Source organism: Caretta caretta, chromosome 11 (genome assembly GCF_965140235.1).
Source record: "Caretta caretta isolate rCarCar2 chromosome 11, rCarCar1.hap1, whole genome shotgun sequence".
NCBI classification, from domain to species: Eukaryota; Metazoa; Chordata; order Testudines; family Cheloniidae; genus Caretta; species Caretta caretta.
In genome coordinates this window covers 28,759,991-28,771,990 of record NC_134216.1, presented here as the reverse complement: position 1 = coordinate 28,771,990, position 12,000 = coordinate 28,759,991, and the positions used below count along the sequence as shown (strand labels likewise).

Here is a 12,000-nt window from a genome sequence, read left to right as displayed (position 1 = left end):
GTAAGAGGTGAAGTGAAAAATACTATTCCTTTTGTTTATCATTTTTACAGTGCAAATATTTGTAATCAAAAATAGTAATATGAAGTCAGCACTGTACACTTTGTATTCTGTGTTGTAATAGAAATCAATATATTTGAAAATGTAGAAAAACATCCACAATATTTAATAAATTTCAATTGGTATTCTATTGTTTAACAGTGCGATTAATCGTGATTAATTTTTTTGAGTTAATCGCGTGAGTTAACTGCAATTAATTGACGGCCCACTTTTTATTCTAGAGCTAGCCAACGAATACACTTAATACTCTTGCTTTTCACTTAATCTTTGAAGGTACTTGTAATCAGCCCTTTTGCCTTACAATATCATTACATGAAACCAGAGAAATGAGGAGTACTGGTAGCTTAACAATAACTTCCTGTTCTCCACACATACACTTTAAAGTACACCATTTCTGAGGGTTCAATTCTGAGTATTATAAGGCCTTGCTTATGAGGTCTAAATTTATTTATAAGGGTAAATCTTGCTAGAGTGATGTAGTTTGGTGCTCACTGATTGCCCCCATGGCCACCCTCAGGACTGTCATTATGGCAGCCATAGGGAGATGGGAGTCCTTTTTTGCTCTTGCCTCATGCCAGGGATCACTCCCTCCTGTCTGTCCATGTTCCAGAGCTATTTTGGGAGCTCAGATACAACGTTGATTAGAGCAATATAAGAACTCAGAATACATGACAACATAGCTGTTATCTTCTCTTTCTTTCTGTATAAGATTCAGGACTGGTGAGTGCCTGTTGGCATGGGGAAGGGAAGTGTTTTGGGTTTACTGATAAATTAAGGTGGTCACATTGCCACATAAACACAGGGTACTTTTATGATTTTGTATTTTCTGAAGTTGCAAAATTTAGCTGTACTCTTTTGAGAGTGGTAGCCCTCACAAGAGGTCCTCATATGGGGTAAACACTGTTGAGTAAGGTGTGTGGCATACAATTTTGGTGATTCAACAAATCAGACCGTTGTGTTAACTGCCACAGGAGGGCCAGTGGTCAGTGTGAAAGCAATGTTGCTTTAACATTTCAGTTGTATGTATTTATTTATTTAGATTTAAATAATAAATGCTCCTATCCAAGGCTGCAGGCACCCTAGTGTAATTATTATTACTGCAAAACATCAAGAGTATTCAGGTATGACCTCTGCCAGCAGCTAGCTATAGAGATGTGGCTTTCCAGCCATTCCCCATGCCAGGAAATACACCATCAACCCTTTGCAAAAGCCGTATTGAATAGATGACTTCTGCAAAAATACCTGATTGGTCAGGAAGCATTTAGTAGAGCCTTGTGTGGGTCCTGCGGACCTGTGGGATCCCAGTCCCACTGCAGGGCTCTACACTAGTCCCACTGTAGGGCTCTAGCATCTCTTGTGACCTAATCCCTCATATGTATGATTAAAAAGCAGAAGAGTAGGGTAAGTGTTCCTCTGCCCATTTTAGTTGTTGCTATGTTTCAAGTTGACATTCGCCTACCTATCTTTCTTTTTAAATCATTTGTCAATGCATTTGTCTATGTATTGGCTTTCTTCTGCTGTGTTAATGGTATTTGGCTAGTTAGTTCTAAACAAGAACATGTTAAATAAGCCAGTTTGCTTATATGTAACCCGATAATGGAGCTTTGCAGAGTTTAGTTGTACTGAGGTGTGGGTACACTCACTGTGTACATTATACAACAAGTTAATAAAATAAATATTCTGAAGCTTTAAGAATTTTTCCCATTTGTTGACTTTATTTACACAGGATTCACCAGAATCTGACACTGAACGAGAAAAGGATAAAAAAGAAAAAGAGAGAGAGAATGAAAAGGATAGACCTAGACAAAGATCGGAATCAAAGCATAAATCTCCTCCTAAAAAACGGCCTGGAAAAGATTCTGTAAGCTTTTTTGGTTTCATTTTGTGTAATGTCTGTGAGGTTTTTTATTTTATTTTGGCTAAATACAATATGGTAGCTTTACAGAGCCACATAAAAATATACAACTAATTAAAGAGTAGCTTGCTAATTTATAAGCTAAGGATTTATTTACAGTGATTTTTATCTGTAATGTACCTACTGTTCCAAGAAGATTTAAAATTATTATTATTGTCTGTTTGGGGATCTGTGTAGCTTAGTAATTCTGAATGTGGTTTTGTGTAGATGTCACATTTTCATTTTAAAGCTGTATTTTAATGATTATGGTGCCAAAAAAACCCCAAAACTGAAAGTGAAGTACACTGATGTTCCACTACTTTCCTTAAACATTTGGGTTTTGGGCCATAGTCCACATAGCTCGCATGCTACGATTGTATTCATGTTTAAACATTGTTGATCTTTTAGTATAGAACAGGGGTAGAAAACTTATTTTTTGTCAAGGTCCAAATTTCTTAGTCAAGGTATAGTCAAGGTCGAGGCTCCAGAGAAAATGATAAAAAATTATGATAATAAGTAAATAAAAAAGATTTTGAGGTCCATTCAAAAGGGCTTGGTGGTCCAGACTTGGCCTGCCATCTGCCTATTGACTACCCTGGTCTAGAACCTGACAGACTAGATTTGATGGAGCAATCTTTCATCTCTGGGTGTAGCTGTCCTTTTCCCCACTGTTGATTTAGCACTGGTGGAGCTGCACTGGAGCTAGACCAGTGGTGGAAGAAAGTGCTAATGGAGGTAAGTGGTTCTTGGGCCTTTTTGAAGGCAAAGAATGTTGTTGAGAGCACTTCCAGGGTCCACATTCAGCTATAGCATCCATTCTGAGTAACTTGTATTTTGGAGACTATATAGACTGGATTTTCAAGAGACTAAGGGAGTTAGGTAACTGAATGAGAAATTCTGTCAAGCTCAACACTGTTGGCTCCTATTAGGGAGAATCTTGTAATGCTGTCAATGAGATGTGTAGGTTGCAACTGTACCCTGTTGTTCAGTCCTTTCACAGACAGAAGTCTTTCAGAACTCACTCATCCTCCTCCCCACAGAGATAGTGGTAATTCATTGGGATGTGTCCTCCCAGAACAATCCATTTTGGTATCTAACACCCTTAGGTGCCTTTGAAAATCCCAACCATACATCCTATGGGGTGGGGGAAATACTGTGTTGGGAGCATGGACCCAAGAGTAGCTAATCTGTCAGGCCCTGTCTACATTAGGCTTTTTTGCTCAAAATCGCCCACTCTTGTTTCTACTGGTAGACTAATGGTGGATGCATTAGTGTGGATACGGCTCTAGACAGCTGCTGGTGTTCTGAATAGACCTGTGTGAATAATTGATTGTTTTTGGGGGGGAGGGGAGGGGGGGGTTGTCAGTTTTTGGGGGGGGGAATAGATTTCTGGGCAAACCAATAACTATTTTTTTCTTTTGACAAATCAAAACATTGGGAAATCATTTTGGGTGAAATAAAACATTTTATCTTGACAAAATTGAAATTTTTTATTTTGATTTTGACAATTATAAAGGGTCTTTTATTTAATAAAATTAAAGGCAATTTTTAAATGAAAATTGGTTTGAACTAAAAAATCAGACTGTGTTTCAAACATGTTGAAATAAAGATGTTTCTATTTGTTTGGAAACTGTTTCAGTTAAAAAAAAAATATTGAAACTGACATAAATTTGGAAGATGTTTTAGTGTTGTAAACTATGGCCCAGGTCTAGTACTTGTGAAGACGTGCTCCATAGCAGGGTTAAACAATATGGTGGTTAAAACACAAGCTGTCACCTAGAACGTTGTCTACTCCAGAGCTTTCACTGTTGCTACCAATATTGGTAGCAGTGATGAAAAATTTGTGACAAGAAATCTAGTGTTTAGACCCTCCTTGGGATGCTTATCTTCTGAGAACAGCTGCACACAAGTATATCACATATTGCACTGTGGGATGTAGGATTAGAATTCAGCAAATGTTTTCATGCTATATTGCTTCACTTGTCAGTTCCTTTAAATATGGAATGTATTCCCTTGATTTTCTAGCTATATTTCCTAATGAAGGCCAGAAAGCAGTATTAGAACACATGCAATAACTGCTGTGGGTGAATTACGGTGTGTTCTTGTATTCTTTGCAGGGTAATTGGGATACATCTGGCAGTGAACTGAGCGAAGGGGAATTAGAAAAACAGAGAAGAACCCTCTTGGAACAACTGGATGAAGATCAATAAGAACATTATTTATACCAAATACATTTACAGTAGGATTTAATAAAAGAAACTGATGTCTAATTCAGGACATGAGTTCTGATATTTTGAGTTCCATTGTTGAAATAACAGTGGGTTTTAATGATACTGCATAAATAAATGCATTCAAGTAATATCATTATAGGGCCTGGCATCAAATCTAGAAAAAACAGGAAATTCAGAGTTAAAGTTGAAGTTCTGTTCTTGACTTGCTAGGTAGCATATATATTCTGTACACCCTCGAGCCCTTTGATGAATGGAAGTTGTTTCACTTCTGACTCTGGGTCCTGCCTACTCTGGCCAGGGAAAGTATTAGCACCTTTCTAGCAATCCATGTCTTAAACGCAGTCCTTTCTGGAAAGGTGCTAAACCTGTTTTTACAGGCCAGTGGAGACAAGCTAAATTTCCTTTTTGGAAAGATTCAAAATGTAGTTTCTTGTGGTTTAATTGTCTTTGTGTGTTTGTTTTTAATTTTTTTTGGCAGGAGGAGGGAAATGGAGAGGGAATAATGAATCCATTTCTTGATTTATAGTAGTACAGAGAAGCACCAGAAACGGAAATTGCTTTGTGCACTACATTACTGGCCAAACTTATGGTTTTGATAATTTGTATTAAACAAAAAATGTGACGTCCTGGCTGAGACTTTCTATGTCAAGTTTCATCTTGGAGTGAATTTTTATGGTAAAGTTTTAAACCCTTACAAATAGGTGTTTACGATGGAAGTCTGCTAGGCCCTTCATTACAGTGGTACTAGAGGGCGCTGCTGTAAAATAGCCACCACTTTTATTAAAGTAAAACCTGATATATATATGTTAAAATGGCTGAGGGCATTATTTCAGCATTTATCTTGATAAGAAAATTTAACATAAAATCAACTTGTAAATTAATTTCAATATGTTGCCTTAAGGACCTGCTGAAGAATGTACCACCAAATTTTAAATAGCTGTTGCAATATTAATGTAGAAAATCAATGTTGTTCTAAACCTTTTTCTTTAAAAAAAGAAAAAAAAAACCCTAAAAAAAAAAACTAGTATTGTTTTTAAAAATTCAGCTTTTTTTTTTTTCCTCCTCCCTCCTTTTGGTAGCCTCTGACCAGTTTTGCTTTGAGGAAAAGTTCTACTTTCCCTATTCAGTGACAAGTATTGACTACTGTGGTACACATTCTGAAACCTTTCTGATTGGAATATTTTTGTACATTTTTATCAATTATTAAATTTTGTCCTCTAGCGTGTACTGGTATTTATTTCTAGTTTTAAATACTCTGTACAGCTCTGATTGATGGAATTAAGCAACATGTGTTCACTCAATTTTTATTTTGAAGACTGTGCACAGAGTTTAGCTTCCTTTTCAATGTATTAATCCCTTTTTCTAATACATATGACAAATGTTACCAGTACATGAATGCCTAAAAAGCCCATTTAAGATCAATGCTTAGAACTGCAGCATTCACACAGAATATTTTCAGTAGGATGGGTAAGTGAGTCACACTTTTTAAGGTTGCTCTTTGAGACTGAAACTTTTCAGTTGAAAGAAAATATTGGTTAGAAACATACTTGGTCTGCTATATTCAAGAAGGAAATGACAGGTTTTTGTACTAAAGAATATTCAGTATACACATCTAACATTAGAAACGCTAGTCATCCATCACTACGTAACATACCTGTGAATCACTCGTTACTGAAGAAATACCTTATATGACTTTTGCCAAGGAAGGGTTTGAGGTAAAGAATTCAAATACGTTGTATTTTATATATAATAAAATGTTTCATGCTAAGTATCCAAAAAACTGCAAATGAACTAAAATGTTGGCAGTGGGACTGTTCCATATTTCTGCACCATGCCCAGCAACTATCCGAAGTGTGGAAAGTTGCAGGTTAGTCTGTGTGTCAGGAATTGAGCGCTGATCATGGGTATATGGCTATATAAAATTACAGTTAGATTTTAAATATATATATTTTGCTAACCTTGTAAAATTCACTTTCCTGTGTTTATATTTTAAAAAAAGCAAATACATTGGTATTGTAACAATTAGGTTAACTCTATAGTGAAAAACAAAACACAAAATTTTGGGGTGATAGTACACAGTTCATCACGTCTAATACTTGGTTTTACACTGACAGAGATTTGAGGAAATGTTAAAGGTAGCAAATTAGTTTAGAATTTTTGACAGGTAATAATGGTTTTGAAAACACATTAGAATTTGTGTAAAATACTTTTATTGCCTAGCATAGTATACATGAAGAAACATGTTTCTAAGTAAATATTACTTTTAAAAGGTTTGTCTTTATTTTTCCATTAAAAATAAAAAATGTAACTGTAAATTATTCTAATGGAATGTATTTCTTTTGTATTTCTCAATCAGATCTTGCAAAAATCTTCCCAATAGGAAATACAATCTCATTTAAATCTGTTTTGGCAAGGCACAGCTTGTTTTCTGATCTTGAGGAAAAAAGTATTTTTCCTCCTCCCATCTCCTCCCCCCTCAGAAAAAAGTTTTTGCAGCCTCATGTTTTTCAGTGGATGGGACTGTTCCTTCCTTGTGTGATAGAAATACCCACAGGCAGAACACTTCCCATCTACTCATAAACAGCAACAACAAAATTCAGTCTTAGTCTTTCTTCTTCTCAAAAGGCATCACAATCCCTTGCTTTCAGATTCTGTAGTTGTCTTGAAATTATAGGGATTACTGGCAAAGTAAATTTAGTTTTTCTTTTATTAATAATGCTATTGATTACTAAAACAAAGCATGTTTAAAAGTCTAACTCAGTGTTTGATTTGCTATTTATCTCTTTTGCACCATGATCAGGTTGACTGAAAGTTAGCTTTCCTGTTCGTAGTCAGTTTCACTTGAATCCGCCTATTCTGCAGGGCTATCTTGAATCCACCCTTCCCCTCCCCCCGTTTTTTTTTGCGGGGTGGGGGATTTATTTTGTTAAATTTAAATTTTTGAAAAAGGGCTTAAGGTTTGGTTACAAGAGGTTTTTCTCTTAAATTTGAGCTTTACCACATTTTGTTAAATTGTGTTATCACTGATGCCCCTTATTACATTTATGGCATAATTTATTCACCACCACCATAAATAACTTGTCTGCCATTTTATTATTTTAATAGATTAGATTTTGCTGCAGAAATATTGTGTAAATAGATGTGCTACAACATTTTTATTCTTTTGCAGTGTATTTCTCATAATCAATTTTTGCCTGGCATCACTGGAAATCTTCTTTTGAGATGGGGGAAGAAGGGAAGAAAAAAAGTCCTGGGGGTGAATTGTCTATTTAGGTGTTGTGATTTTTGTTTTTCTTACTCAGATATTAATTAAATCTGTTCACGGGATATGGATTGCTGGTGAGGGTGCCTAGCCTTGGTAAATACAAACCTTATACTCAAAGAGCAGCTTGAACTATGCATGAAAGTGCTGAGAAAAGCAAATTCTTTTTTTTTATATGACAGTGTCTCAAGATCTATTATCAATTGTACTACAATAAGAAATGCTTGTTAATCAAAAGGTATAGGATTTGAAATGTTTATCAAGGAAGTTAGACCAGGGTAAGACTTTATGAAAATTAGTGACTGATCAGTAAACATTTAAGGTATTTAAGTTTTTTGTTTATGGTACACCTACCTTGAAAAGTAGAAGTGTTTATAAAATAACCATATTGTATATTGATATTTCCCAGAATCGTGATGTGTCCTTAATATAATCTCACTTCCTTGCTTTAGAGTACGGTTTTTGTACTTAATGGTTTAAAAACTGGTATAAAGCAGTAAAACCCCAGAGCACAAATGTAGTTAGATTGGAAATAAGTTGTGCAGCTAGAAGGACTTTATACTAGTTTATCTACAAGCATACTAAAGAATTGTACTGCTTTACTATATAGCAGATTCTATACCTATAGAGTTAAAGGGGTACAAAATCTGTGTAGACCAGCCTAAAGACAAATACTGCCTGAGTCACTTTCCTTTTACTTTAAATAATTTTTTTAAAACTGTTACATTTAAATCCACAGCATTTGGGATCTCTTTGTTGCAAGCCAAAAATGTGTATTTTTTGTAAATTAAAAATGGAGGCCCCCCCCCCCATTCACAAGCCCTAAGTGGAGATGTAATGAGGTCTGTGAGGACATGGGTTGTTAAGAGTTTGTAAATGTTAAATGGTATGGGCGGGGGAGGGGAGTGAGTTTGTACTCTGTTACTCTTATTCAGAGATCCTGTGTTTTGAGAGGAAAATGCTGTATGAAAAGTACTCTAGGAACTTCCTTTGTTCATTGATCTTGAGACTGTTAGAATAGCTCAGAGTAGAAACTTTTCTGTGATTATTGTAATGCCAGAACCAGGATAAACTGCTTGATTTAGCAGATTTAACTGAATTGTTTATTGGTGAATTTTACTTCTGCATAAACCATGTTTATTTTGGACAGGATATTGCAGAAGTAGCTACTGAGAGTCTCCAGTGGTAAAATGCAGGTTTTGTGACTCCATATTACCACCACTCCCTGCAAAAAAAAAAAAAAAAAAAAAGCGGTCTCTGCTCATCATATTTGCAGTTGCTACAAAAGAGAAGATTTTTTTAAAGCCACAAAATTTCGTTTTCTTCCAACCCAGCCAGGGTCATAAGAAACTATTGCTTGGTAGGAAAAATTGGCCAAACGCACTCTGTTGAAAAGGAGTTCTAAGGTGAACAGCACGAAGAAAATGGTCTTAATTCTTTCCTGGTGTAAGTCTGCTGACTTGAATGGAGAAAATTAGCCAAAGTTTGAGGTTTCTAATGAGTGTCTTACCTCCACCTGAGTTGACTTTGTTTATTGCCTATGTTTAATACTGTTAGCATGGAAATGGGACCAAGCGTAGCTTCACAGAATGGGTTGCGTTTCCTTTCCATCTTTGCCATTACTATGGTTTGTCTGTGAGCTAGATTAAGCAGGCTTTGTTGTGCAGTGTTTCTCTCCAAAACAAAAATACAGAATCATAGGATGAGACAGCTTAAGTTTTGCAAAAAGTTGTGGCATAGGGCAGAAGCTAGTGAGAACCTGGAATTTGTGATTCCCCCGCCCCCTCAGTCTCTGTTGATAAACTGCAGATATAAGTGACAATTATTTCTGTAAGAATAAGTTGTTCCATCATCATGATCTATTTGCTAGCAACCTCTGCATAAAAATGTAGTATAAACACACCAAAGAAAAAGAGCCATGGATTACCATGTAGTAGTGTAAATAGTTTATTTGATCATATGCCATGAACAGACCAGAAAAGTAACATGAACTGCTTTTATAAAACACTTCTAATATTGCTAAGAAGCAGGTCTATTACTAGAAAAACATCAAAGAGAACATGCCAATATTACAGTCCACTTGTATGGTAACATTATTTGCTGTCTAGAGTTAAGTTATAAAAAGCTTCTGAGCTTATGAGTTTGACCCATTTGACTAATAAATGTACTTAAATTACATTGCCAAATTATTTTTTCTTATACAGAATAAAACTCTTTTGTCACTATCAGTGAAGAAAGAGGCAATCTTGGCATGTTCTCTTTCGCATGTTGAGTACACGCTGCTGTAAATGAGAGAATAGGTGGCAGTTTTAATGTAAACTTTCTGTAAATAGGTAAGTGGCAGTCAATGTGGTAACTGAGCCCCAAACTGTCCATTTAGTTAAATATAAAAAACAAAACTATAAGTTAAAATAACATTCAGATTGTATAGCACAGGCGGCTGCATTTTTTAAACAATATTTACAATATTACCCAGAGGCTAAAGTGGGAATTAAAGAGAAGTGTAAAAACCATAAAAAACTGCACCAATTTTGTAGCAAAATATCTGTACATTTAAAAACAGATTCATATAACTACACATTATTCAAGGAAAATGGGACCTTCACCAGTGGTTCACATAAAGCACAACATAAAAGAAAAGAAATTCAGTGGTTAAATACTATACAATAAATTTTACAATTAACATACTGATGCAATGCTACCAGGAACGGTAAGCCACAAGCAAAATGTATCTTCTTTGAAAGTATAAATTTAGCATCAGTCCAGTTCTTGACTTGGGAATAGATCAAGTGCCCTGCCATGGTAGGATAAAATAAAATTCCCTTATAACAATAAATTGATCTGCACCAGTAGCACTGTGTATATATTTAAATATTGCCAAGCCTAATACAATAAGCTCAATTTTAAAGTGTAAAATGCAATATAGAAAAACTAAGAATTTAGAAGTTGGGATGCATTTGAACAACAAATGTCCCTTTGTATTAAGTGATCAGAACTCGATTGTCAAAGGAAAAACATACTTACTGGGTTACCATTCTTGCTCAATGCAGATGCAAGTTTAAAGCTTATACATGGGTATTAAAGTCCTCTCTCAGCAGGGCACAAGATTATTTCACTGAGTTAATAACTGAACAGTAATGGTCCTCAGAAATCCTAATACTGATTAATGAGATGTTAATATTAGTGCTAATTAATAAATACACATTGTTATTCAAAAGCTGCCTCTATCTGAAGAACATAGTAAATGAGTCTTATTCAACATTCTTGTTTCATATATCTTCGCAATGCAGTCATACCCTCCCAACTATCCCTCACTGCTTATCGCACACTGGCATACAAAAAGCAGAAGCTGAACATGAAGAATAGTTTGTGTTCATTTGATATAAACCTTGTGTTCACTGAATTATGTCTTTAACACATTTGTATTAGTCAGGGGTTTGTGTATGGTTGAAAGGTACAGTTCATTTTGTAATTAATTCCCCCTTGCACATGGTAAGCCCTTAAATATATATATTAAAAAATGTTAAGTGCAGTTGAAGGTCAAGGTTAGTTCCTTAGTGGACAGGACAGGAATGCATTGAAAAGCTTAAGTCCACAGCAGATTGCATCCAAGTATTACTTATTTACAACCTGTCAGGAAATCAAGAAGGGCCACTGAAGACCAATCACTAAATTTCATGTAATAAAAAAAAAATCATGTATTTTACATTTTGGTTAAAAATACTGAATAATGTATTGGTGTAAAAAGATACCCAATCAAATCAAGTCCTATTGCTTTGATTAATTTGAGCAGGTACTTCACTTTTAGGCACTTGTTAGCTATGGTTGAGTAGAGAGCCCATCACTTTTACGTTCCTATGCATTTTCTATGTCTTTGAGCCCTTCAGAAGGTAATTTTACTGTATTCAAGGCTATAATTAAATGGTAGCACATATAGTTCACATGGACAAGGTATCACTCAAGCACACGCTCTACTTTTCACATGCAAATCTCCAGCTCACATGGTTATTTCAGCACCATTTACAGAGCGCAAGTTCTGATCATCAAAGCGTCGCCTAACGCTTCTCCTTACCGCATCGGCTCGTCTGTAGGGCTGGTTTCTAAGATCTGCAAAAAGGAAATAGGATATCAGAAACAGGTAAACTAAATGTCATTTGTTTAGAAAAGAAAGTCCTTCTGGCAGCCAATCAAAGCAGCTTGTGTAGAAAGAGTAAAGGGCCTTTAAACCCCTTGAGAATTAAACAAATATGATTTGTCCTTATTAATAAACACCAAAAAAGGTAATACTGGTGGTATTCTTGTCTAAATAGATTCATGCTGTCAAGTTTGAAATTTTTCTTCTGCTTTGCTGGAGATTATAATTTTATTTGTAATAAAGTCATTGGGAAAGGCAACATCAATTAAAATCAATAGAGCTGAAGTAGATTTTTTTTTTAGATGTAATCACTTGAATTGTAATTTAATCAGTAGAATTTTTCTGAAAGGGGTTGGAACCTGAATAAAAACTCAAAGTAGGATAATGTTTTAAATGGCTCTTTCCAAAGCAAGAATGATTT

At 35.3% G+C, this 12,000-nt stretch overlaps 2 protein-coding genes across 12 annotated transcripts in view; one reads left to right on the top strand and one right to left on the bottom strand.

Moving 5' to 3' along the window:
• PRPF40A (pre-mRNA processing factor 40A) overlaps positions 1 to 6,500 on the top strand; it is a 47,032-nt gene extending 40,532 nt beyond the window's left edge. For all 3 annotated transcript variants that reach the window (XM_048868436.2, XM_048868440.2, XM_048868439.2), the window contains exons 25-26: positions 1,784 to 1,918; positions 4,069 to 6,500. In XM_048868436.2, the coding sequence (XP_048724393.2) occupies positions 1,784 to 1,918; positions 4,069 to 4,161 (228 nt within the window). In that variant the 3' untranslated portion in view covers positions 4,162 to 6,500. The remainder of the gene's footprint in view (positions 1 to 1,783; positions 1,919 to 4,068) is intronic.
• A 2,875-nt stretch (positions 6,501 to 9,375) lies between these two features.
• The window catches only part of FMNL2 (formin like 2), a 259,224-nt gene continuing 256,599 nt past the window's right edge, over positions 9,376 to 12,000 (bottom strand). For 6 of the 9 annotated variants that reach the window (XM_048869690.2, XM_048869693.2, XM_048869688.2 and 3 more), the window contains one exon: positions 9,376 to 11,551. Coding sequence is in view for 6 of the 9 variants with exons in the window: in XM_048869688.2 (XP_048725645.1) it covers positions 11,442 to 11,551 (110 nt within the window). In the remaining 3 variants the exon portion in view is untranslated. The remainder of the gene's footprint in view (positions 11,552 to 12,000) is intronic. The other 3 variants (XM_048869689.2, XM_048869694.2, XM_048869691.2) reach the window with 2 other exon arrangements.